Here is a 27,939-nt window from a genome sequence, read left to right as displayed (position 1 = left end):
GGGTCCCTGATGAGAACATGCCAAGCTTACCCGTGGTTGTGCAGGACAACCAACAGCACTCTATGGATGACATCACTCAGCGCACCTCATGTGAGCTGTACAAGCCATTTGGCAACCTCACTATTAAGGTATACATATATATAATATATACAATTATATCAATTGATCTAGGCCTCAGGAATTTAATAACATCTTTGTTTCTCCTATATGTACGAAAGTGCTTTATCAATCCTTCCAGGGTAGGCAAGCCATGGCATGGTGATTCCACCTGGCCACTCCAGCGTTCGGGTGGAGCAGAATTGTGATAGTAAATATGAAGGCCTAGAGCTCGACCTCCCAGGAGGTGACAGAGAAAGGACACTAGAAGATGCAATTCACGGTATCATTCTATGGCACAAACGTTACATCATCATCCTCAGCCAGGAGGTATCATTTCTTCCCATAGGTCTCCCATAGCCACCATCTCCTCAAAACTCAAGACCATCATCTCTAGCATATCCACCTCCAACACCGTTGTCACCACTGGGACCATCGCATCCTACTCAATCATCATCTCCAGCACCATCGAATCTTGTAGGCGGGAGCGATGATGACCAAAACACCCCTCCTCGACCACATCCTGCAGCGCCGAGACAAAAGTCCAGTGCGAGCAAGGAAGAACCTGCAACACCTCTCAAGAAGTCATGACCACCGCCTTTCAAGCCAAGGCCGCAAAAGGCGAAAGAACCCAGGAAGAAAAAAAAGATGTCTGAACCTATTAAGAAGCTAGCAGGCGATATGACTCCTGAGTAATTCGAGGAGGCATTGCAAGCACATGTAAGGGAGCGGTTTAAAAAATCGCTGTAGAAAGAAAAGTGAAGGAGATGGAGCCTAAGCCAGTAGATCCAGCCAAATTAAAGTTTTTTATTGGCATGAAAAAAGAAGTCAAGAAGACGTTACTATCGAACTACAATCATTCATTAGTTAAGTCTTGGCAGAAGAAAAAATGAGGAGAGTCGTCATCCAGTCGTATTGTCCCATAGCTCAGGCAACAAGATCAGCAACCAGATCAAGAAGCTCAACAAATAGCAGCTTTGGCTTTAGAACAATAAATCAAGGTCGTTAAGTTTATGGTAGAGATAGGTCTCTCGCTTGCTTAAGTTCTAGGGCAAGACGAACCGCCACCTCCAGAAAAGATGGTACCTAAATGGCCCTTTGAGTCAGGCAAGCCTCTAGTCAGGCCTGAATTGGTATGGAAGCTCACAACTAAGATGTATGAATTCCTTCAGTGGCACATGGAGTAGTCGACCAATAAAAGGGTCATGCTCGCTCTTCTTGTTAAACCGATTGATTTTTTTGCTGAAGGTGAGAAACTGTTGTGGTTCGAATTCAAGGATATTTATGAAGTGTACCATCAAGATGCCCTTAATGTCTCTCTCATCAGCGCTTGGGTTCTGTAAGTGTGTGTTTATTAGATGTTAATTTTACCTCAGATCCTTATTTTGTATCTGTGTGTGTCGTCCCACTAACTTTGTCTTTCATTTTATGTAGGATGCAAATTCAGAGTGCCGCCGAGAATCGTACTTCAACGTCGGCTTCATGGACCCAACACTTGTTAACCAAAATTAGATACGTGATCACCCAAAGGATACATTAGATTGAATATACAAATTCTTGGAGGAATAGAATTACAAACAGTACATACTACTACCATACCAATTTAAGTAAGTGTGGATACCGTCTATTTTCATTTTCCTTTCCTTACCTAATTAATTTTGGTTAGTTCTAATATGAATATTTATGTACCCAGTTTTCACTGGATTCTCCTTATAATTATGATTGATGAAAGCAATATTATTTTGTTTGATTCGTTGTGGAAACCAAAGGACGAGTACAAAGACATTCAAGACATGCTTAACTTGTAATCATTCTGGACCTTTATATCTATGCAAAAGTTTATTTCCTAAATTTTCACCTAACACTGTATCATTCATAACTCTAATAGACGACAAAAAATTGCGTAAGACTCACCGTGGTGAATTCAAATAAAAACTTACATTCAGTACAACTTTTCCAGTACGTATGAAGTTTGCACATTTTGTACATTCTATAACACCAATATTTCATAACTTGTTTTTTCCACTAAAGTGCATGAGATAGGAACAAGGGAATAATTTATGTGGATATTACATCTGTGAGCACATACACCATTTCATGAGCGACAAGGTGCTATCGGACGATATAACTGTACATGAAATAAACCTAGTAATTATTAATTGTTTTCTAGCTCCTTTTATTTAATTGTTGGTGTAACATTCACATATTTCCAAATTATAGATGTGGCAGATTCGTGAAGAACTCTTGGAGAAGGAAAGGCTTTTGGCAATCCAAGAAGCACTCATAGGATTTCTGGTGGACGAGGTGCTAAATCCCAAAGGAGAATTTTAAATTTCAAACCCAAACAACATGATGCACTACGACAAACAATGCACTGAGGACTTTTTAGGAGGACTTTAAGCATACTTGGATGGCGAAGATGAAGGTTTAGCTGACCCAGCCTCATCCTGTGGATTATTTGTGCCTCCTGTGATGGTAGTACTCGGTGGACCTAAAACCCTCAGGACTGGCAGTGGAGCATAACGACAACCAAAAGGAGGTTCCTAACCCGCCGCAATAGCATCTTCATGACATCTTTCCAAATAATAAAGCATTACTCTCTTCCACGTGCTCATTTTCTTTAGCTTATCATGAGCGGCCAACTATGGTTTTCCCCTTGCCACGAGAGGAACGATGATTGCCCGCACCATCGCCACTACCTCCAGCACCAATAGCCATCTCTATGTACCACAATTTATTTAGCTCATATTTGCAAATGACTAAACTATGAACGAATTATATTTTTTTCCATAATTTATTTAGCTCAAGCATAACATATAAATGAAAAACTTCTCATAGCTCATTCTAAAAATAACTAATTACGTACCTCTATTTAATTTTATTATCTCTATGTACCACAATTTATCATGCTCATATTTGCAAATGACTAAAATATGAACAAATTATACTTTTCCCCATAATTTATTTAGCTCATATTTGTAAAGGACTAAACTATGAAATTATTCCTCTAACCTCATATTGATCAATTTCTTTGACTAATACGAAACATAGCATCCAAAAAAAATTGTAGCTCAAATATAGATAACACATGCATATAAATGAAAATTTTCTCCATTGTACCTCATTTTAAAAATCACAAATTACTCTAGCTCTAAAGCATAGAACTTAGTATACTGACCATGTATCAAGGGAGGATGAAGTTTCAAACCTTTAGAACACTTGAATGAGTAAAATCCCCACGAAATGGTCAAAAATTCGGTAGCACCTACCCTAAATTGCCATGAATGGATGAAGCCTGAGCTACACGAATGGCTCAGGCAGGAGGAAGAAGATGCCTAATTTATAGGAGGGCAGTTAGTACCGGTTGGGGGCTTCAACCGGTACTAAGGTTGCCAATTAGTACTGGGTGAAGCCTCCACCCGGTACTAAAGACCTCAGGCACATTAGTACCGGTTGGAGGCTTAATGGCCGTTAGACCCGGTACTAATGTTAAAAACCAACAGGTACTAAGACTCGAGACGAATGCTGAGTCATCCGGTAGTGTTTATAATTAATGACTAATAAAGGTTTATCGAAGCAATAGATACAAATCGCCACGGCCTGTAGCTCAGCAAATTAAGCATCTTCCAATTCCACAAAAAAACTTAGGTCACAAATCCTAACAAAGCTTTACCTTGACCTCAACAGGTGCCATCATTAGACTAGAAAATCTGTTATTCACAGAGCTGAAGAAAACGTTGCAAGAAAACATTGCAAGGCAATTGACTTTTAGCTATATGTTCTTCTTCACGTGGCGCTGTGAAATGTTTTCATTTTCATTGGACTAGGTGAGGCTTCACTAGTATTTTTCAGACCACATGTAAAAGAATTGTTTCATCTTCTCAAGCAATACGTACAGATCACTCAGTGAATCTTGCCATATCACTTTCGTTCTGGGATTGTGGCAGAAGCATCTGTTCATGTTATAATGATCTAGAGTGGCTGCTTTATTTACTCATGTTTCCCAATCCATTGTGTTACTGCATCAACTCTTAGGTTCGTCTCTTATGGTCTCCGCTCATCCGCTGTAAACTGAAAAAAAATACATGATATTCGCTCGTCCGCTGTAAACTCTATCTGCTTTCTCTGATGTCTATGCGTCATCATTGTCGCCATATAGAAATGGTCTTGTCCGCCAACTGGCGGGGTTGCTGGATCAGCATTGTAGTGATTATTTCATACTCCAAAGGACAAATATTCTCAATGACGTGCTGTTTCTTTTGGCTTCAGAGTGAGTGGTAGCAGCAGCTTTGTTCCCAATGCCTCGAACTCCAACATCTGTAATTCTCTTCTAGTGCACATCTGCAAATTAAACAGGCCTTGTGGTGAATATGCTGCGGAAGAATCGATCTGGCTTTGTAGACAAAGCGGCTATATATATTGCTTGCAACACAACCGCTTGAGCACTGCTCATATATCATGGCTTCATGTGGACAAATATAATTATGCGGAGTCACATGAGCATTTTACAGGGATGGCCAATCTAATGGTCCATATTGTCATAGTCACCTGTGCGTATTCGTTGTTTAAGCCAGCCTGTCAGGTTTAACTATTTGATTTTCGTTGTGCAATAAGGTTCAGCGCACAATTATATACAGTTTTAACATTAGGTCATAAAGGCGTGACTGCCAAGACTTTATGAACATTATTTGCCCAGACTTTTGTTAAAGAAAAGGTCACAACATTAATTGTACATAATTTGGTATTTAGCACCCTTACATTAAAACATTTATAATGTATTTTTGTGATAGTAAAATTTAATTATTGGTGTAGAGGCATTATATCAGATTTAACTTATGCGGTTGTCAATTATGGTTAATCAATCATAATCTTCATATTTACACAAACAACTAGGCATCCAATTTGGAAAAACCAAGAAAATAAAAGATAGGACTACAATAGAAATCGCAAATAATTAGTCCTTTTGAAAAACAAATAAATTAAAATATAGGACTACATTAGGAATAAAAAAATTAGTCCTCTAGAAAAAATAACCATCTTAGAAAAAGGCCAGATGTTTCATACAATAATTATTTGTCCACCAAGGGATTTGGTAGTTAAATTAACTATATATTGATATAGACAGAGTTTTTTAAACATACAAGATATTTTCTATTTTACAGTAGACAAGCCATTTATTTCATTATAGGTGGTCGAAATGACACTCAACACCACATAATGTATTTTTTAGGGTAGAATAAACATGTAGTGCTGGTACAATTTGCGGGCAACATGACTGGTTCATAAAAAAAATGCAATTCTTAATGTCATTGGGCTGTAATAGTAGTGAGTTCTATACAAGATTAAGACGTTAATGATTTATTCATATTTAATATTATTACAATGGTATTTACTACATGGGCTGCACAATTGATATTACACAACAATTGTTAATATTGTTAATATTATCATGACAAGGAGCTTCTACATTGATAAATAACTTCAATATTTCCAGCAGGCCATGTTAATGTGTCTGTTATTCGAGAAGGCAATGAAAAAGTATTATATAACTGCACCCCGTCACGGCACGTACGATGCAGCACCCGAAATCTGTGACCTTCTCTTATCATGTCATCGAAACAGAGATCGGCGGAACCAACGCACGCACGAGCAGTGGCTGTGTAGACGAGAGGTTCGATTGCTAGCAAATTGCAGCGGAAAGACGAACTCAGCGTGACGTGTAGAGAATCATGATCACAGCTCACAGAAAAACACAAACAGTGCAAAACCTTGGTGTAAGGGACGAAGAATGAATCGAAGAAAGCTTTTTTTTTTTTGTCGGGAGTTACATGATCTTTTCTTATATAGGCACAACTCTCGCATTAAACATTCGGACACCACGACTCCAAGCAGATACAACTACACGAAGCAACTTTCCAACATCAACATGGCTCACGTACCGCAACAATGCAAGGGCAAAGCAATCCAAATATCCAATCTCTAGCACAGAACCCGTCGTCGTTCATTAGCACTGAGTTCGGGTTTCCTTTCCATCACCATTACCAATGTCGGATAATGCATACAGTGGTGGAGCAGCATGAAAGGATCAGAAAGCATTGGAGTTGTACACAATTGCGACAAAGTCATGGTCAAATTCCCAAGGCTTCCTAAACCAAGATCGCAATGTGACACCAGTTGTCAGGACACTGGATGTGAGCGAGGGAGTTGGAGAAACGGGGAAACCAGGTCAGTTGATATAATTTTTCATGTCTACAGTTTGGTTTTAATACCGCTGATACAAATGATGCTACAAAACATGGCAATTACAGAAATTAATAATTCTCCAGAGGCTCCGTCATATATAAATCCACTCATCAAAAGATGTTTAGTTACAGAAAATAATGTTTTGATCGAAAAATGCCATTTATGATGTATGGAACTAAATAATACAGAAATTTCGATTATGAACTTCCACATCTTCACACAATAACAAAGAGCATGTCCCATTTGCATTGCCATCTTCTTGAAGACTGTCTGTTCCAAATATCTAATGCAAGATTTTAAATATGCATTTTCAAATATACTAGTCAATGAACGAAAACTAATCTATCAATCAGTCAAAAAACTATATAATGTATTGCACAATTCATTAATTCAAATAATGTTTGAAAATAAATTCTAAACAAGGCTAGGTAGTTGGCGAAATGCTTTTCCTTGAGATTCAATCTCAAGGTAAAACCGTCAAGAATTAAATATTTTATATAAGAAGTGCCGCGAGATTCTCAGAGTAAGTTGGATACTAAAACTTTCATTTACTACATTGATTTGCCTTAAAGATACAATCATACTTGTTTTTCACTTCAATGTAGACATAGCACTGAATCATACCACTAGACAATTGTGTCATCAAGCTGCATTAAAGAACAAAAGGCATAGACAATATGCTTTTAAAGGAGAAGTGACATATAATTTTCGATACTTTGCTTACAGAAGATCATGTTGCCTTGTCAATCGTGGGCAATCAGTTGTCGTACTTTCAAACGCAGAATGAGTACTACAGTCTATTACCTTTAGATCAGCAACAACTCCAGAGTTTTCAAGTTCACGTAACCATGCTTGCTGCTTCTTGTTAAATGACAGGTTAGGCACATATGCTGGCAGACAGAAACTGTTGGAGGATTCAAGAATACTGCTGACTGAACTTGAAACATAGTTAATCTGTGAAAGAACAGACGGGCAGTTAGAAACCGGGAGAATGGTAAAAACATAGCTAAAATGATTTTTTTCTCCTTTTACTCTTTCTAAGTTAAGGTTAACCTCGACAATAGACATTGAAGAAACCATAATAACAGTACATCCAGTGAATACTATCATAAATTGGCATAAAGGAAAGATATGAGGAAATGCATGCTTCCAACGTGATTGATTTTGCAACATCTCAAGAAATTATTGATTAGAAGGAAATAAAAAAAGAACACTTGAGCAATGTTCACATAAAGGGTCATATTCAGTTCATCAGGTGAATGAAGAAAAATTCATACATATGCATTTATATCTACCAGTACTACCACTAAGCTAACCACCCTAAAAATAAGGCTGCTCGTACATGATTGATATAGTATGTAGGAAAGAAGTTACTCTCACATACAGTTAAGACCTTGATAAAATGTGGCCCCATAAATCATATTTCTGAAGAAATGAATAGAGTACTTTAATGATAGCATGGTCCAATGAACATTTTAGCATAGAGCTTTAATTCACGATACCAGTAGAGATGGAGTCACCTCTGGATTTGATTTTTATCAACCTTTCCTAATAAAATTTACATTAACATTCAGGTTCTTGAATGATACAGCAGCATTCTTAGCTTCGGGTGATGGAATGAAAAGGTTAACATTCAGCATTTTAAATAAAATTTTCTGATGCACACAACAACAACAAAACAAACTACTGCTTTCAGGAAAAAAGCATGTACATCATAGTACATATGAAATTTCTGACCTCATAACACTCCCAACCCCCATAACTCCACCTAGCAAACAAATCCCAGACTGAAACCATCTCTTGGAGATAAACCCGAATCATGATATTGTACAACCACAAGCTCTTTTAGCATACCCTATGAATCGCAAAATCCAGCCAGGAAGTAACCATGAACCCATTCAAGAAACCAGAATTTGGCTGGGCAAAACACAAATCGTAACTGCAAATCCAAAATAAGAACATCATAGCTAACAAACATGCCATGTCAATAACTAGATTTCTCCAATTCATTCTACCACGACCCCCCTCAAGGCAATCAATCAAGCAAAGACAACAAATTCAGCTCATATCCTAACTCGTCGGCAAGAAGATTACCGAGGAAGCCGCGGCGTTCACCAGCGACCCCGCCATCGTCACCGCACAGAACCTGAAACGCAGCACACAGTACATGAGTTTCTGCAGAGTGCAGGCTACAAGATTGGGGAACAAAACGAAATCGGGAGGAAGGCCGCAGAGAGCGAGCGATGGGAGAGCACTAACATTCCGCGGCCGCCGGAGAGGGCTTGGTCGGCGGGGTCCGTCCACTCGTCGAAGCTGTGGGGGAGAAGAAGCGCGGGCGGCGAGTGTGAGCACGGAAACTGGATCTTGGCGGCGGAAGAGGAACAGAGAAAACGACAAGGGGGGAAGCGACCGGGGTCCTTACATCCAGCCGTAGCGGCGGTCGAAGACGAGGCGGCGCGAGCGGCGGCGGTGGGGCGGAGCAAGCGAATCGGAGGGGGGAGACTGCGCCTCCGCCATGCCCGTCGACGCCGACGGATTTGCAGGATTGCGGCGCAGAGGCTCTCGTTCAAGGATGCAGACTCGGAGATTATGTGGCATTGCTGATAACCTTTAACACAACATACGAAAAGAATTTCAAAGCAAGAGTGGTCGTGCCGGAGTGGTTATCGGGCATGACTAGAAATCATGTGGGCTTTGCCCGCGCAGGTTCGAATCCTGCCGACCACGTTTTTTTACTTTTTCTCTTTTTTCTTTCCTTGTCGCTGTATTGTATTTTGTACTTTTGTAGCTTTGTGCTTGTATTTCTTCAGAAACTGCTTTTTTTTTCCTTCATCTATTATTCTGTGTGTTTCTTCGGGAAAACAAAACTTCTTGCCTTCATCCATCTATTTTCTTCCTCGATCTATGTTTTATTGCTTTATATTGTGCAGGCTCAAAGGCACATCATCAATGGACATTCATAATCATAATCATAATTTTACTACTACTACTATTCTTGTTTCACAAGATGGAGAGGATGTTGTTTCTTCTTCTCCGACGACACTCACCTTAGAAATGCATACGTTGAATGCGCACCTCCACTTCAAGAGTTCCTACCAGCTCATTTTCGAGCATGATAGCCACTACCAAGCCACCGGTCATAAGTGATAACAGCTCATAACGTACCTGATCTCCGACAATTAGCAGCAACGACTAATTGCAGCGTACAAACGAGAGTGCACAAGTATCCGTCGAAAGTGGTTGGAACATCGTTAGTGTTCCTGATGCCTCCACCTCCTATTTTTCAATGACAGCTAGCCTGGGTGCCATGCCATGGGAACCTCTCCAATCTGTAGGACTCCAACAGTCTTACTCTGTCAAGCACAAGAATGTTGGTCAGCCGCGAAGAGAAGCGTGGTGTGTGCATATAAATTAGATGAGTGTTTTTTATAAAATAAATGACTGGTCTACAATACTATTAATTACATGCATTTATTGCCTATGCCAGTTGTAACTTGTAAGTACGATCAGAGCAAACGAATATGCAGTAGTATAGAACAAGATGCATCTACCCAGAGGACCAAAATTACTCCCACAACAAGCTTGCCTTAATGCTGGATCAGCATGACATAATGGAATTGTTACGCAATTCTAGTAGACTAGGATATGATAATTTGTTCTATTAAGTGGCTCATCGTTATAGTGTTGCATATACATAAAGTGAATTTTGATTCAATCAGAACGCGATGCATATATATGAAGCGTGGATTTTGTCCTTCTATTTTCTTCGAACGAAGATAATAATGGAGGCTCATACCTCCTGGTTTCTATTACAGAAGAATTTCCATGCTCCACAACTACAAAATAATAGGCAACCTTAATCTTGGCCAATTTGTTTGCAGAAACAGAAGCGGAGCTTCTGTCATTAATCAATGTTTAAGTCTAGCACATAGGTACTGTATGTTCGTTGAAACATAATTGGTATGAATTCCTCACGCGTGTATGTGGCATTGAATCAATGAAAAGGTAATGCATGTCCCTGCTTCTAGCTCCTCTGTTTCAATCTTCTTCTTTTTATTTTGAAGAAGAAGAAGAAGAAGCCTCTGTTTCAGTATCTAGTACAGTACCCTTGTTTCCTGTTCCCTACACGAGCTAATCCCAAGTCCTTCAAATGCTCTCGTAGTCTCATACATGTGTCTACTACTATGCTATCGGCATACAAAAGACACCTACACTAGTAGGAACTATACATTGTACTTGTTCGATCTATAGTAAATTATGGTTCCAATATGCCACACAGGGATGAGTTAAGAAATGAGACAACACTGTCATGCTCACAAGTGGTGGTTTAGTGGCTTTTTATTTTAGATGCCTTGCAGCTCCAAGTTGATCTGGTGGACTGCTAGTGATAGCTACGAAGATAAAGGGAGAAAAAAAATAAACATCAAGCTCTGAATCGCATTATTGTGTGTGCCTATCTGTGCCAAATAAAAAGAATCTAAATTCACAGAGGTGGAAGGCGTAGTTGTCATAAAGGACTGCATTTCTCACCACTTGGAAGAACTGCTTTTCTTCCTCATTTATTTTTCTTATTTCATATTGTGCAGGCTCAAGGCATTAGCAATGAACATTTATACTTATAGTAGTGTCCGATGGAAACAAATTGTACTCTGCTGTACTATTATAGCATAACAAGATGAAGAGGAACAGAAGATGAGTGGATAACAATGAAAGATATCAGGGCCGTGTTTAGTTCGGCGAATTTGGGGGTGCTAAATTACTGTTACAGCACTGTAGCACACTGTAGCGTTTCGTTTGTATTTGTGAATTATTGTCCAAATATTGACTAATTAGGCTCAAAAGATTCGTCTCGCAAAGTACAACAAAACTGTGCAATTAGTTTTTAATTTCATCTACATTTAGTACTCCATGCATGTACCGCAAGTTTGATGTGATGGGGAATCTTCTTTTTGCATAGTGTCAAAGTTGGGAGTTGGGAGTAACTAAACATGGCCCAGGAAGGACGCATGTAGCAACAGCGTTCTAAGGTATTATGATTTCAGCACCCGCACAAAGTTCTAGATCACAAGAGGAGCACCCGCACAAAGTTCTAGATCACAAGAGGGACCTTTTCAAGACCAGCAGTAGCAACTACAGATGGAGGGTGTACAAATAGGTGTTGGTAGTCCTTGCATCCCTTGAACATCGTTGGTGTTCCTGGAGCCTCCAGTTCCTATATGTTCTCTGACAGCTAGCCAGAGAATACAAGCCCATGGAGCCCCTCTAGAAGCTCCCCTTGAGCTTGTGTATGAGTACTTGTGTGACAGAATAATGTGGGCAAGCCAAAGACTCCATTGTGCATATAAAATGAGGATTTTTATTTTTTTAATTAAATAAAAAACTCATTAGTGTACTATTACTTGCTGTTAGTGCAGTTATGCACCTACTAACGGTGGTCGAATACAACGAGCCGGAATTCGGTGGAGACCCTTTTGGAGATCTGGCCGCCTGAGGGCGTAACACCATCTTATCTTCCTGTTACTAACTGGAGACTCTTTTGAAGCCTCTAGGTGAAGCCACCTAGAATTCATAGGTGAACACTCTAGAAAAGGAGAAAAATTCTTATAAAAAAGCAAAACATCGGACCATCAATCGATAGATTCAAATCCTCATGGTCATTGGATCTATTATGTTTCAAAAAATTACCCACCTATTCCATTATGAAAATAGCCTAAAGTAACCTCCTAAATCTATATATAAATTACCCACCTATATCATTATATAAAATAAACTGAAGTAACCCCCTAATCTTCATCAAAATTACACACTTATACCATTATTAACAATATTTAAAATAACATCCTAATTTCCAGCTGAATTACCTACCACTATTACTTAAAAAAACCCTTTAAATTTGCATCTATATTAACCACACATGCCATTATTAAAAATAACATGAGGTAACTCTACGTTTGAATCAAATAACCTTAATTAAAAATACATAGCAATATATGATTCTAAATCGTCTATATCTTGCACTATTGGTATATGATATAATAATTAAGGTCTATACGCATGATGTTATCACCATTTATAACGATATAAAGTGATGAGAATACAAATTTCTATGCTAAAATTGTATCTCAAACATAAGGATTAAACAAATTCAAGCACATACCTGCGATGCAAAGTGAAAAGTTAAAGATTATAAATGTGGATGAAAATATTATAGAGTAATTACTAACTAAAATCTATCACAATTGGATGAAGATATGAAGTATATATCTACATAAATTGTGTGTTCGAATATTTAACGAACGAGAGCTAGCTTATGGTAATAGTTTTTTAGCAATGTAGTCTCATTTTTTTTCATCGGAGGCTCCCCATTAGTTCCCACAAGATAAGCCAGAAAAAGAGACAAATTATTATAAAAATTAAAAACGTCAAACACCAATCCTGTAAACTCTAATAATCATAGCCATTGATCTATTATATTTTCTAAAAAGTTACCTGCTACTATCATTATGATAATATTAAAAAATAAGCTCTAAATCTATATCTAAATTATCGAGCTCAGCTATTATAAAATATAATATAAAGCAACCTCATAATCTTATCCAATTTACTAATACACATCATTATAAAGCATAACTTAAAATGTCATTCTAAAATTTTATCTATGTTACCCACGTATGTCGATATTAAAAATAACCTAAAGTAAACACCTAAATATTAATCTAATTGTCTTCATGCGCGTCATACAGAAATATCAAAAAGCAAATTAATATATGATTCTGAATTACCTATTTATGTCATTGTTAATATAAAAATACTAAGTTAAAGTATATACTCATGACGAGTGCCACCATATAGACCAAGTATATACTCATGACGAGTGCCACCATTTAGACCATTTATACATGTATATGAGGAATCGATGAAAAATATTGATTTGTATGCTAAACATAATGCATGAAGGATTGGAGGTGTGATACAAAATGGAAAAAGTATGAATATGGATGAAAAAATACATAAAGTAATTATTGATTAAAAAGCAATCACAACTGGATAAAGATAGGTACATATCTATATAAGTATTATGTTGAATTATTGAAAAATAAGAGAGTAGTAGGTAAACAATTTTAATTATTAGCTAAGAGTTTAATTTTTAAATAATTTTTATATACAATAGCTTCTAAAAATATTAGCCCGTGTGGGAGTACGGGTTGATGGACCAGTATATCCTAATAAGTGGCGCCCGGTAGCTTGTTAGCATCCTCGTCGAAACCAGCTAGCCGACCGTAGGCGGATGCGGTGCCTCCGGAACCGGATGAAGGAGCGTCACCCAACCATGGCTCCTCTACCCTCTAGAGGGCGCAGCGAAAGCCCCGTACTCCCGTGTGTATTGTGCCCTTGCTGTCTCGTCCTCCGATCTGCCGTGGTCAGCGGCGCGGCATCTGAAGAGCGAACGCCACTCATCGTCGAGTTGCAAGAATGTGCACAACACCATGCGATGTCTAGCAAGGCATGAATAGGTGGCACCCCACCAGCCATGTCTGGTAACACTATGCTCAGTCAACATGACGTGTCACCTCCATCTGAAGGCTCGGTGAACACTATGCTGTACTGGGTGGCGCACCACAGCACCCGGTGAAGAAAAGAGGATGTCCTTTGTTGCCTGATGCCTCAGGTCGGACGACGCATCTCCGAGGCATCACTAGGCCTCGAAGGTTCACATAATTGATTTTTCATTCTGTTTTTTTTTAAAAAGGTAATCATGTGGACTTTGCCCTCACAGGTTCTAATTCTGCCGACCATGTTTTTTTCTTTCAGTTTTTTTTCATTTCCTTGTCGTTGTGTTTTCTGTGTTTCTTCCGAAAACTGCCACTACGTACTACACATATGCCTATCACCGCTGGCCCCTAAACCCACATCACCGACGTTTGGGGGTTCGGCAGCGAAAGGCTGGCGGTGATGGCAACAGCTATTATCACCACTTCTGTAACGTGTGGGAGGCACGGGAGAGGGTGGTGGTTTCCGTACGCGAGGCTAAGTTAATATTGAAGTTTATAGTAATTTTAGGTCCGTCGGTTTTAATAAAAATACGGCACCTCGTCGAAAACTAGCAGTAGTGGGCTGTATTTTCTCTTGTAGTGTGCTTGTTTTCCTCCGTCTATTTTTTATTGCTTAGGCTCATACGGCATCATCAATGGGCATTCGTAATCATAATTATACTCCTACTACAGTCCTGTAACAAGATGGAGAGGATGTTGCGGTTTCTTCATAATCATAATTATACGGCATCATCAATGGGCATTTTCAGCCAGATCGGGCCCTTTACAGTTTCATGCGCACACAATACACACCTCCAGGTTCAGAATTCCTAACAGCTTGTTCCTACGCTTGGAATATGTTGTTTACTAGAGAAAACTATTCAAGAGGCACATGTTCCTCAGCAATCCGCAGCAACTAGTGGCAGCTTGCTAACAAGAGTGTCACTCTACGTACGACTCTACCTTCAAAGCGGTTGGAACTGGACCTGTCTCAATAGCGGTTGAATCTCTTGAACATCGTTAGTGTTCCTGACGCCTCCAGCTCCTATTTTTCAATGACAGCTAGCGATGGGACGACCTCTCCACTACAGCACTCCAACAGCCCTACGCTTCCAACTCGTGTATGACTGGTGTCACGCACAAGAATGTAGGTGAGCAAAAGAGATGTGCAGTGTGCATATTTAAGCTCAATTAGTTTCTTTTTTATATAAAAGAAATGACTCGTGTGCTGTACTATTACATGAAGTTATTGCCAGTAAAAGTTACGTACGAATGGGCCAAACGAATACACATAAAAACTCATAGAACAAGATGCATCTATGTGGAGGACCGGAATTAGTCCCATAGCAAACTTTGATTATGCTCGGCCAGCATGACATGATGGATTTGTTATGGGTTCTAGTAGACTGTTGGATATTATAACGTGTTCTGTTATTATGTGATTCATCATTATTTCGTGGAGTATACACAGGAACTGAATTTTCGTTCAATCCGAACGTGATGCGTATGGAGCACTGAATTTGTCCTTCGATTTGCTTGGAAGAAGGTAATAATTCAAGTTCGTACCTCCTAGTTTCTTATGATTGAAGAACTGCCATACTCTGCATTAAAAGTCAAACTAAAACTACAAAATAATAGGCAACCTTAATCCTGGACCAATATGTTTGCTGAAGCAGCAAGAGAGCTTCTGTCATTAATCAATGTCGATTGATAGTTACCGCTAACTCTTATGTTTTCACCTAGCTCCAGTAGCAACAGTAGCACTAGCAAAGTTACTGGTCAATGGAGGTTCATACATCCTAATTTCCATTATCGAAGAATTATCGTAGCCCACAGCACTTATTTCCATTGGAAGACGCGTGGTCAGCTGCCGTGATGTGTGTGCAACTGGTCCGAGACTCCGAGCAGAAACGCTGCAGGTAAGAGGGGATTCATAGTTTTTTAATATGCACATATATATACACAGCATTATATATCTAGAAAAATAAAAACGAACAGCTAATAGCATTTTGGGACGGAGCGAGTAAATCATTGTAGGGTGTACTGTTTAGCCAGATTGGGCCCTCATAGTTGAAGGCACACATTACATATATAGAGGGCAAAAGGAAGTACTGTTTAGCAATTGAAAATGGCGTAATTTAGAGCTAATTGAACCAAAATTTGCAGGTAGCCGAATGCTTGAAAACAAGGCCTGTGAACATAAACCAATACTCAACGACTCTTGTCTGACGAACTGAATGCTTTGACAAAACTGAATGATGGGATCCATGTTCAGAATTCAAAACAGCTTGTTTGTAGGCATTATGATCACGATCAAGCTGCTAGTGAAGGGAGATTGTCGAACATGTTCCTCAATACCCGGCAGCAACAAATGGCAGCATACAAACGAGATTGGCCACCATACCTACAGCCATCTGATCCAAGCCGTTGAAATGTGGGTCTTGTATCGGTAGGAGTTTCATCCCCTGAACTTCGTTGGTGTTCCCTGACGCCTCCCGCTCCTATTTTCCTCTGACAGCTAGCCTGGTCGCAAGGTGTAATGACTCCTAAAGTCCTACTCTTCCATCTTGCATATGAATACTCATTCCACAAGAAAGTGGACAGGTGTAAAAGAAGTGCAGTGTGTATATAAATTAAACAACTTTTGTTTTACAAAATAGAAATGGCTCGTGTGCTGTGTATGATTACATGCAGTTAGTATTGCGAATTGAAGTTACTAGACTATGGTGTCATAACGCGTTCTATAAAGTTATTCATCGTTATTTAGTGTTGTACGTACATAAACTGAATTTTTATTCAATGGTGATAAAATTGCGATGCATATGGAGCTTTGAATTTTTCCTTTTTATTTTCTTGGAGAAAAGGTAACAATGGAGGTTTACACCTCTTTTTTCATTACAGAAATTTGCTACAGTCCACATCACAAGTCCAACAAAACTACAAAAATAACCGACAAATAACAATGAGTTTGTCTTTAACCAATGTCGATCGTAGCACTTAGGTACTGGTTGTTGGATGAAACAGAATACAGGATGTATCATCCAATTTCAACGGACTCCTCAAACGTGGCCGCGTGTATGTGAACTTGACGAATGAAAGCTTATGCATGTCCCTTCTTCTTGAAGCTCCTCTGTTTCAATCTAGTACAGTACCTCTGTTTCATGTCCCCTGTTAACCCAGTAACAATAGTACCAGTAGGCTCCCAATGCCTCTAATTCCTATGCCACATACATAGGAACTTAATTAATTAGGGGCCACCTCTTAGGACGTTAACATCTAGTACCAGTAGCATTGTGCCCATCTTGCTCATCCATGCATAATCGTTCAGTTTGTTCTGAATTAAGAGACTGAAACTGAAAAGGGAGGAACCAGAGTGCACAAGACAGTACCTATTATGCTCCCAATGCCTCTATCTGCCTCTACGTGCTGCTAGTACGCTGTTTGCATTCCAGAGACACCTACATTAGCATCATCTGTTTTGTTCCCAATGCCTCCAACTCCAACTCCAACGCTACATAATCCTTGATTTTGTTCTGAATTATGAAACAAAAGCTGCAGAGGGAGGGATACAAAGAGGAACCAAAATGCACAAGCGAGCTCCGTTTTGTCTCTCGTTCGAGTACTAATGCAATGGTCTGTGATGGATAACTGGTGCCCGTACCTCTGTTTCTTCAATAGAATTATATATTTATCCACAGTACTTCGATAATAAATTATGGTTTCATTTTGCTAAAAATAAATAGCTTAAATCAATGAGATAACACTGCCATTCACAAAAGTAGTAGATTAATAGCTTGTGAGTTTAGCTACTCAGCTAATGGGAGATAAAATAACACCATTGTTCCAAGCATCTGAATCACAATATTGCGTGTGGATACTATTTGTGCTAAATAAAATAATGTAAATCATTATGATACGTTTATATTACGTGGATTCTAGCTCACAGTCAAGCATCCGACACATCCTTTAATTTGGATGGATGGGGTTTATGCATATATGCTCTGTTTGGTTCATGACCCAACCTCGCCACATCTCACCATGCCTTAACTTCGCTGTTTGTTTGGTTCAGAACTCAACTGGAGGACGCCAGAGAAAAAAAATGCAGCGTCTTTAATTGTTTCCTGCGCCATTTCTTACTGAAAGCTTGGCGCTGAATTTGTCCAGCGCACATGTGGCGAGCCGAAGCTACAGCATGGAAAACATTGGCGGGAACCAAAGAGAACCTTAAAGTATCTAGTAACCTCTAAACTGAAACAATATCTGATTACAAAACAATATAAATTAGATAAAACCAAACTAACGGACTACAAACAGCTTTGAAACAGGTGGTCATGCCGGAGTAGTTATCGGGAATGACTAGAAATCATGTGGGCTTTGCCCGCGCAGGTTTAAATCCTTCCCACCACACTTTTCCTTTCACTTTTCTATGTTTCCTCGTCCTAGTATTTTCTGGGTGTGTTTCTCGGAAGATGCTTGTCTTCCTCCACCTATTTTTTTTTACTGCTTATTGTGCAGGCTCATAAGGCATCATCAATGGACACTCATACTCTTACTCAAACTAGTGTTATCAAACAAAGAAGAACAGCAAGATCGAATGTTATGTTTCTTCTTCTTCGACACCTCTCGGAGTAGCCAGATCGGGCCCTTACCTCTCGGGGTGCCTAGATCGGACCCTTACAATATGCACACGTCTCCATGTTTAGATTTCGTAACAGCTCGATCCCACGCATAATGGCCGCCACCAAGCTGCCGGTCCGTTCTTGATGCACCTGATCTTCAACAATCTGCATCAGCTAATTGCAATATAACAAGAGTTCCACTCTACGTACAAGGATCCGTTAAAACGGTTGCGATTGAAGTTGCATCTCTTGAACATCGTTACTGTTCCTGACACCTCTAGCTCCTATTTTCCATATATGACCGCTAGCCTCTAACTTGGCGCCATGCCATGGGACAACCTTTCCCCTCTAGCACTCCTACAATCCTACACTTCCCTCAGGAATGCGCATTCAGTACCGGATTCAAACTCCCATTTAGTACTGGTTGTGCAATAGGTATATTGTTATTTCGGTACTAAAGGCCCCTTTAGGGCCTGTTTGGATACACCCTCATAAACTTTAGGATACTCATAAAGTTTAGGAGTTAGAAATTGGTAGTCCTAAAATTTATGAGTTGGCTGTTTGGATGGAATCATAATCTTTAGGATGTTAGAGGGGAAATGACTTTTGTACCCCTAATTACTCCACCCCTGCTCAATTTCTAGCGCCGTGGAGAGAGAAGGGGAGGGGCAACAGGAGTAAAGGATGGGTTAGGGACCACTTTTAGGAGAAAAATGACCCATTATGATGGTTTGGTCCTCCTAATGAAAACAACACTCCTAAACATTATGAATGCACTTTTATGACATATGTTTGGATGCACAAATCCTAAAAGTGGACTAAAAGTGAAGTCCTAAAGATTATGAGTGTGTATCCAAACAGGCCCTTAGTACTGGGTCAAGTAACCGGTACTAAAGGGGTATTAAAAAATAAAAAAATCCGCCGACTGTAGCCCCGGCCGCACCCTGCCGCCGTCCGCCCGAGCGCCGGAGCCCCCACCGCCTTCCGCCCGAGCGCCGGAGCCCCGGCCGTACCCTGTCGCCATCCACCCGAGCGCCGGAGCCCCAGCCACACCCCGCCGCCGCTCCTTGCTCCGCAACGCCCTGTCGACGCTCTGCCGCCTCGCCGCACCCTCCCTTCTTGCCTCCGCCGCTCCTCGCCACATGTATAAGGTGAGGGGAAAGTGGAGGGGGAAGGAGAGGGGCAGTGATGGAATCTGTGTGGGGGAGAGGGAGGGGATTTAGCTGGGGAGAGAGGGGATTCGGCGGGGAGAAGAAGAGAAAGAGGCACGGGTGAGAGGATGATGGGATGAGCGGATAAGTGCGAGGAGGGGGGTGAGCGTGGGTGAGAGAGAAGAGGGGGAGGGCTGATGCGTGAGGAGAGGTTGTGATTTAGTAAGTGAAGCCTCCAGCCGGTACTAAAGGCCCTCAAGCACGTTAGTATTGATTGGAGGCTTCGACTGGTACTAATTTGTGACATTTAGTACAGGAGCTCCTCGGGGACTAGCCATTAGACCCGATACTGAGTCTCGGAATGAATGCTGAGTTTCCAGTAGTGGTCGTATTAATTAGACGAGTGTTTTTTTATAAAATGAATGACTCGTGTACAATACTATTACATGCATTTATTGGTTATGCCAGTTGTAAGTACGAATAGAGAAAATGAATAAGTATGCAGTCGTATTGAACAAGATGCATCTATCTAGAGGACCAAAATTTGTCCCACAACAAGCTTTCATGCTTGATTAGCACAACATAATGGAATTATTATGCGATTCTAGTAGACTAGGTTATGATAACTTGTTCTATTAAGTGGCGCATCGTTATTTAGTGTTGTGTATATACATAAACTGATTTTTGATTCAATCGGAACGCAATTCATATGAAGCGTTGAGTTTGTCCTTTTATTTTCTTGGGAAGAAGGTAATAATGGAGGCTCATACCTCTTAGTTTTTATTACTGAAGAATTTCCATGCTCCAAATCAAGAGTCCAATTAGAACTACAAAATAATAGGCAACCTTAATCTTGGATCAATATGTTTGCAGAAACAGCAGCAGAGCTTCTGTCATTAATCAATGTTGATAGTAGCAAGACAAAAAGTCTCTAGTCTAGAAAAGTCTAGCACATAGGTACTCTATGTACGTTGAAACATAATTGGGATCAATTCCTCCCGCGTTTACGTGCCCTTGAATCAATGAAAAGGTTATGCACATGTCCCTGTTTGTAGCTCCTCTGTTTCAATCTTTTTTTTTAAGAAGCCTCTGTTTCAATATCTAGTACATTACATTAGTTTCCTGTCCTTCAAATGCTCTCTTAGATGTGTCTACTACTATGCTATCGGCATAAAAAGACACCTACACTAGCTGCATCTATTACGCTACCAAAGTGCCAATGCGCCAGTAGCATTGTGCTCATCTTGCTCAATCATAGAAAATCCTTGAGTTTGTTCTGGATGGTAAGACTGAAGCTGCAATGGGAAAAATATAATAATATAAAGAGAGGAACAAATTAAGTGATGAATACAAGTCAGTACCGTTTGTCACTAATGCGATAGTAATGGGATAGTTAATTGGTTTCACTGAGGATCTCTGTTTATCCAATAGAATCATATACTATACATTTACTTCTTCTATAATAAATTATGGTTCCAATATGCCACACATCAATAGGTTAAAAAATGAGACAACACTATCTTGCTCAGAAGTAACGGTTTAGTGGCTTTTCATTTTAGTTGTCTGGCAGCTCCAAGTTGATCTGGTGGACTGGTAGTGGCAGCTACTAAGACAAAGCGACAAAAAATAACATCATATATATTTACAAGCTTTGAATCTCATTGTTGTGTGTGACTATTAGTGCCAAATAAAAGAATTTAAATTCACAGAGATGGAAGGCGTAGCTGTCAATGCACTGCATTTCACACCACTTGGAAAAACTACTTGCCTTATTTATTTTTATTTCTTGTTGTGCAGGCTCAAGGAATTATCAATGCACATTCATAACCATATATAGTGTCCGATGGAAACAGAAAGTATTTTTTTTGTACTATTATTACATAACAAGATGAAGAGGAATAGAGGATGACAATGTAAGGCATCAGGAAAGGATGCATGCAACAACAACGTTCTTAGGTATCACGACACCAGTACGTTGGATAATGGCCACCGCACCAAGTTCCTGGTCATAGGAGAGAACCGCTGTTGAAGAGGTTCCTCTTCAACAGCAGCAGCACCTACAGAAGGTGGCTGTACAAATAGACAGGCGGCACCCTACAACCATTTGCTGCAAGTGGATGGAACCTGATATCATTTACGGTGGTAGCCGTTGTATCCCGTTGAACATCACCGGTGTTCCTGACACCTCCAGCTCCTATATGTTCTCTTATAGCTAGCAAGAGAATACAAGCCCATCCGAACCCTCTAAGCTCCCCTTGAGCTAGCCTCACATCACACGGTGACACAGCATGGGACTTCCTCTCAGCTCCGGCCCTCCTATACAATCCTACTTTTCCATCTTGTATATGAATACTTGTGTGATACAAGAATGTGGGCATGCCGAAGACTTCAATCTGTATATAAAATGATGGTTTTGATTTTTTTTATTTTAAACAAGTCATGCGGTGTACTATTACATGCAGTTAGTCACTACTGGAAAATTGAGCATTCGTCCGACGCGTTAGTATCGGACGCCTTTTCATAGTACTAGTCGTCACGCACAGTGCCACCGGAGCCCCTATAGTACCGGTTTGGAGCCTCAGCTAGTACTAAATGGCAACACGTGGACCGCGTGGCCGACAGCTAGATTCCCAGGAAGCCATTTAGTACCGGCTGTTGGCTTTAGCCGGTACTAAATAATGAGAATGCATTTAGTATTGGCTGGTAGCATCAATCGGTACTAATTGAAACTATTTAGTACCGGTTGAACCTACCAGCCAGTACTGATTTCAACCATTTTCTCTATAAATGAGCTGCTTCCTTAGCTTCCTCCCCTGAGCAAGCTCAACCATTCGCTTGGGTTTCGTTTTTCTTCACTCGATCAACTTCTTCACTAGACGGGTTAGCAACTTCATTCTCGCTCCTCTGGTCCTCTGGTGATAGTATTCTAGGTTTTTTTTGAATGAGCTAGTTTTATGTTATAAATGGAGTACTTGTTAGAGGAGAATATAGAGTTTTTTAGAGTGAGTTTTATATTACAAATGGAGTACTTTTTAATCTTTTAGACCAACAAGAATGGAGAGTTTTTTAGAGTGAGGTGAATGGTGAGTTTTATAGAATGAGTTTTATGTTACAGATGGAGAACTAGCTTGTTGATCTTTTAGAGTGAGGAGAATGGAGAGTTTTTTAGAATGAGTTTTGTGTTACAAATGGAATACTTGTTGATCTTTTAGAATAAGGAGAATGGAGAGTTTTTTAAAGTGAGGTGAATGGGGAGTTTTTTTAGAATGAGTTTATGTTACACATGGAGTACTAGCTTGTTGATCTTTTAGAGTGAGGAGAATGGAGAGTTTTTTAGAGTGAGGTGAATGAGAAGTTCTTTAAAATGAGTTTTATATTACAAATGTAGTCCTAGCTTGTTGATATTTTAGAGTGAGGAGAATGAAGAGTCTTTTAAAATGAGTTTTATGTTACAAATGGAGTACTTGTTGATCTTTAGAACGAGGAGAATGGAGAGTTTTTTAGAGTGAGGTGAATTGGGAGTTTTGTAGAGTGAGTTTTATGTTACAAATGGAGTACTAGCTTGTTGATCTTTTAGAACGAGGAGAATGAAGAGTTTTTAGAGTGAGGTGAATGGGGAGTTTTTTAGAATGAGTTTTATATTATAAATGGAGTACTAGCTTGTTAATCTTTTACAACGAGGAGAATAGAGAGTTTTTTAGAGTAAGGTGAACGTGCAGTTTTTTAGAATGAGTTTTATGTTACAAATGGAGTACTCGTTGATCTTTCAGAACGAGAAGAATGGAGATTTTTTAGAGTGACAACTAAATATTATAAACACACTTACTCTATCTTTCCCCTACCTAATATTGATCAAATTTTTTATCTAATACGAAACTCTATGTCTATTTTCATGCAATACGATACAGATGGAACAGTAATGGATGTGACACCTCCCCTGCTCCAATACCAGAGAACAGAAGAACTTCGAGTTCACAAACTCTAGCTGAACATCATAAAAGAATCTTGAAATAGTTTTCCAAACACCTCTTGGAGCCAGATTTTCATAATAGAAGTATGGTGGCCAATAGCCGGTTCAGGCAGAGATTTGTTGACTAATCTTGACCTATCGACTTATGGTTTATTTTGGATTGCTAAAATGAGCCATGCTTCGTGAACAGGTCGGGCCACCATACATCTATTATGAAAATATGACACTTGCTCCAAAAAATATTTGGACAATTATTTCAAGATTCCTTTATGATATTCAGCCAGAGTAGGTGGACTCATAGATCTCATGCTGTACCATTATTTTAGGATTGGTGTATCTTTTTGTCTCCCAAATTAACGATCGTGATGTCGACAATCCTATGTTCTAAATATCTCATTTATGTAAGACTTAATATGTATGATGAATTTTTGTCTCTACTATTTTATATTTATAATTTAATCTAGTTAATACTTTACATATGTCATGAGGATTAACGGTCATGATGCGGACGATCGATGTTTGAATTTTATCTCTACTTCTTCATATATATATATGTGACAACCTTGTTATAATTATCAGAACATTTTATTACAATTAAAGATTTTCATATGTAATGTATTTAGTTAATTTCATGATGACAACATTTTATAGTCACAAAAATAATAAAACAAAAGACATTGCGCACGTGAAAGGAAACTACTGGAGCAATTTAGTACCGGGCAAGGGCTCTAACCCGTACTAAATTCCCCAATTTTCTGCTCCTGCCATTTTAGTCCATTTAGTACCGGTTAGAAGCCCTACCCGGTACTAAATGGAGCAATTTAGTACCGGGCAAGGGCTATAACCGATATTAAATGTCCTACCTACAAATACTTCATCTTCTCCAAACACTTAGCAGTTTTCAACAAGCCGCAGTTATTCCTCCCTCCATCCCCGTCGCCGTCGCCGTCGCCCCGTCCCCGACCACCGCCACCCCGTCCCTAGCCACCGCTCCCATCGCCATCACCCCGTCCCCAGTTCCATCTCCTCGTCACCGGCTCCATTGCTGTTGCCCCATCCCCAGCTCCGTCGCCCATCGCCATCGCTCTATCCCCGATCGCCGCCACCCTATCCCCGTCGCCGTCACCCCATCCTCGACCACCGCCACCCTGTCCCCGCCCGCCGTCTCCGTCGTCACGTCTCTCCCTTCCCCACCTCTCCCGCAGGCTGCCGCCACGCCTCTCCCTCCCCTGCCTCCCCCCCATGCCTTCCCCGGTTAGTTTTTCTTTTTTTGATAATTTTTATTTTGATGTATTAAAATAATTTTGCTACCCGTATTGGATTAAAATGGCTATGATTTTGCTTTAATTGGATACCAATTTGTATTGGATGCTAAGTAGTGATTTTTTATGATACAATTATGTATATCTCTTAGAGGACATGTAGATATTCACGGGTAGCATTGTGATAGAATTGTGGATGGCTATGAAATGATGGTCTATTTATTTCAATGTATATGATGTGCGTATATGACAATGTATTATTGGTGGCAAAGTTGACTAGTTAAGAAAAATGGTGGCAAATTATCTCATCATAATTTTATTTGGACAGTTTGGGCTAACTAGGCAAGTGGAAGTTCTTCTCGCCGTGGTGGTGGCAGCCGTGGAGTTGGCCGCTGTGGTGGTGGCGGCCGTGGACACTATATTTTTGAGAAGTCACCGTTGGCTCGTCCTCCTGGAATTCACTCTCCTAATCACATCATTAACTTGCCAAAAGACAATCGAAGCAAAGGAGCAATTCCCAATATAGTAATATTCTTTCCTTTTTGTAACTGATTTTTTAACTACACATGAATAATTACTAAATTTACTTACATACAATGTAACTTATCGATAATATTAGATGGCTGAAAGATGTTGTCGAAACTCTAGGTGGTACTCCTCCTTTAGTGTAATCCAATACAGTTGGTCCACGGAATTTTAAAAGAGTAAAAATCTCTTTTCAAGTACCTATTCGAGAAACATAGGTTAACTAGTTGAGATACCAGGACAGCCCATAGGCCAACTAGTTGAGATACCAGGACAGCCCATCCCGATGGTTTCAATTATCGCATGGGGTCAATTAGCATCAAGTAGGACAACTTTTGAAAGGACCGTTGTAGAGGTCTGCCTACAACAGCTCAAGAATCATGGGTACTTTGTGCCAGACTTCTCATATTTTCGAATAAAAGGCGCTCGAGGAGGGAGAAAGGAATGTGACTAGGACTACCGAGCGGCTTTGTCAGCTGAATCAACATGACATGGTATGGAACATATCTAATCATCCTTTTATATTTAATTATATTACATCTTTAAAATTTCATCACGTTATTCTCTTTTTTTAGGATATTTTGTTAAACTTTGGTGGCAATGAGCTTTCATGCGATTCTGGCTCAAGTCTTGGATGTGTTGAATTATAGTTACACTGATGGAAACCCAATATGCACCAGAGATTTCAAGCTCCAAGCTCATCTCACTACAGGCCATTTCAGTTGACGTCGTCTCCATTGTTCGAGATTTATGGTAGTGCATGTGACTGTCCTTGTGAAGAGCTAGAGAGTGCACTAATTCATGCTCTAGCTTATATTGATGAAGTTCTAGGATTTATGATTGGAGATTTAAGCTATGTGCCATATCTACATAAGCGAAGCGTATTATTAAATATGTAGCATGCATGGATGTCCTCCTACGTACCCTTTTTCTTACGGATTTGAACTTGTTCTCTCTAATACCATAAGTATTAATGTACGAACTCAATATTGAGTGTTAATGATTTGAATGGGTTGATACTTGTCATACTTGGATTTGAATAGCTTGATATATTAATGTAATATTATTAGTAAAAGCTCCATCGGATACAAATATGAATTATAACAAAAGGGTAAAAAAGAATAAATTTTAGTACCGGTCAGTAAAACCAACCGGTACTTAAATTGCCGTCCGAAACAGCGCAACGTGGCTCACAATTTAGTACGATTGGTATTACCGACTGGTGCTAAATGGCGCATTTAGTACCGGTTGGTATTTACTACCAACCAAGCGATACCGGTCGGACTCTCCGGCGCCCAGTACTCCGACCGGTAATAAAAGTCGATATTCTAGCAGTGAGTGCCAGTTAGGTACGAATGGAGCAAATGAATAAATATGCAGTTGAATAGATAAGATGCATCTATCGAGAAGACCGGATTTAATCGCAGAGCTAAGGCCTTGTTTAGTTGGCTAATTTGGGAGGTGCCAAATTACTGTTACAACACTGTAGCACACTGTAGCGTTTCGTTTGTATTTGTAAATTATTGTCCAAATATTGACTAATTAGGCTCAAAAGATTCGTCTCGCAAAGTACAACAAAACTGTGCAATTAGTTTTAAATTTCATCTACATTTAGTACTCCATGCATGTACCGCAAGTTTGATGTGATGGGGAATCTTCTTTTTGCATAGTGTCAAAGTTGGGAGTTGGGGGTAACTAAACATGGCCTAACTTGTGCCTTTCTGCTCGATTAGCACAAATAATGGATGCATTTATGTGTAATCCATTCTATTAAGCGATTCAACATTATTTAGTAGTGTATATATACACATAAATTTAATTTGGATTCAATAGTAACATGTCAAAATAATGAACATGTGTGATACCATCAAATGCGATACATATGGAGAATTAATTTTTCATGCCCTTTTCTTGGAGAAAGGTAATAATGGAGGTTCATACTTCCTAATTGTGGTAAAACACGCTGTCAACAGTTGTATATTATCTCTCTATCACCTCTCATGAGGAAGCACAAGAATAATCTTACTCCTACTCGTGTCATCAAACAAAGATTAACAGCGAGATCGGATCTTATGGTTCTTCTTCTTCGACACCTCGCGGAATAGCCAAATCGGGCCCTTGCAGTTGAAGGCACTCGCATCTCCAGGCTCAGAGTTCATAACAGCTCATCATTTCCACGCATAATGCATGGTCACCACCAAGCTGCCGGTCACAAGAGATAACTGTTCTTGATGCACCCGATGATGTTCAACAATCTGGAGCAACTAATTGTAACATACAAACGAGAGTGTCCCTCTATGTATGAGAATCCCTTGAAAGCTGTTGGAACGGGACTTATCTCCATATATAGGTCCTGTTTGGCACAGCTCCACTCCTAAACTCTAGCAACTCCATCAAAAAATTCAGCCAAACACCCCAACTCCAAAACTCCATGGAATTGCCAACTCCATGGAGCTGTAGTGCAAATGGAGGTGGAGTTTTGGAGCACCTCTTTTGCTGCTCCAGAAATCACTCTTTTGAACCTCCTTGTGGAGTTGGTGG

At 39.8% G+C, this 27,939-nt stretch overlaps 1 protein-coding gene and 1 non-coding gene across 4 annotated transcripts; one reads left to right on the top strand and one right to left on the bottom strand.

Moving 5' to 3' along the window:
• Window positions 1-4,320: 4,320 nt before the first annotated feature.
• LOC101771869 lies at window positions 4,321-8,922 on the bottom strand. 3 transcript variants are annotated; one of them, XM_022822777.1, is made up of 5 exons: window positions 8,762-8,922; window positions 8,599-8,652; window positions 8,434-8,485; window positions 7,144-7,293; window positions 4,321-4,437 (listed from the first exon to the last, which is right to left on the bottom strand). In XM_022822777.1, exons 1-5 carry the CDS (start codon window positions 8,854-8,856, stop codon window positions 4,336-4,338), a joined length of 453 nt encoding a protein of 150 aa, XP_022678512.1. In that variant the 5' UTR covers window positions 8,857-8,922; the 3' UTR covers window positions 4,321-4,335. The 3 variants fall into 3 exon arrangements, with proteins under 3 accessions (XP_022678512.1, XP_004984238.2, XP_004984237.2); XM_004984181.3 differs by lacking the exon at window positions 4,321-4,437 and adding an exon at window positions 6,228-6,281; XM_004984180.3 differs by lacking the exon at window positions 4,321-4,437 and adding an exon at window positions 6,399-6,622.
• Window positions 8,923-8,984: 62 nt separating this feature from the next.
• TRNAS-AGA lies at window positions 8,985-9,066 on the top strand. Its single transcript has one exon. It is a non-coding gene; the product is annotated as a tRNA-Ser (tRNA).
• The last annotated feature ends 18,873 nt before the right edge of the window (window positions 9,067-27,939 follow it).

Source organism: Setaria italica, chromosome IX, assembly GCF_000263155.2.
Source record: "Setaria italica strain Yugu1 chromosome IX, Setaria_italica_v2.0, whole genome shotgun sequence".
Classification (NCBI taxonomy): Eukaryota; Viridiplantae; Streptophyta; class Magnoliopsida; order Poales; family Poaceae; genus Setaria; species Setaria italica.
The sequence above is the reverse complement of the archived record's forward strand: the minus strand, read 5'-3'. Positions and strand labels throughout refer to the sequence as shown.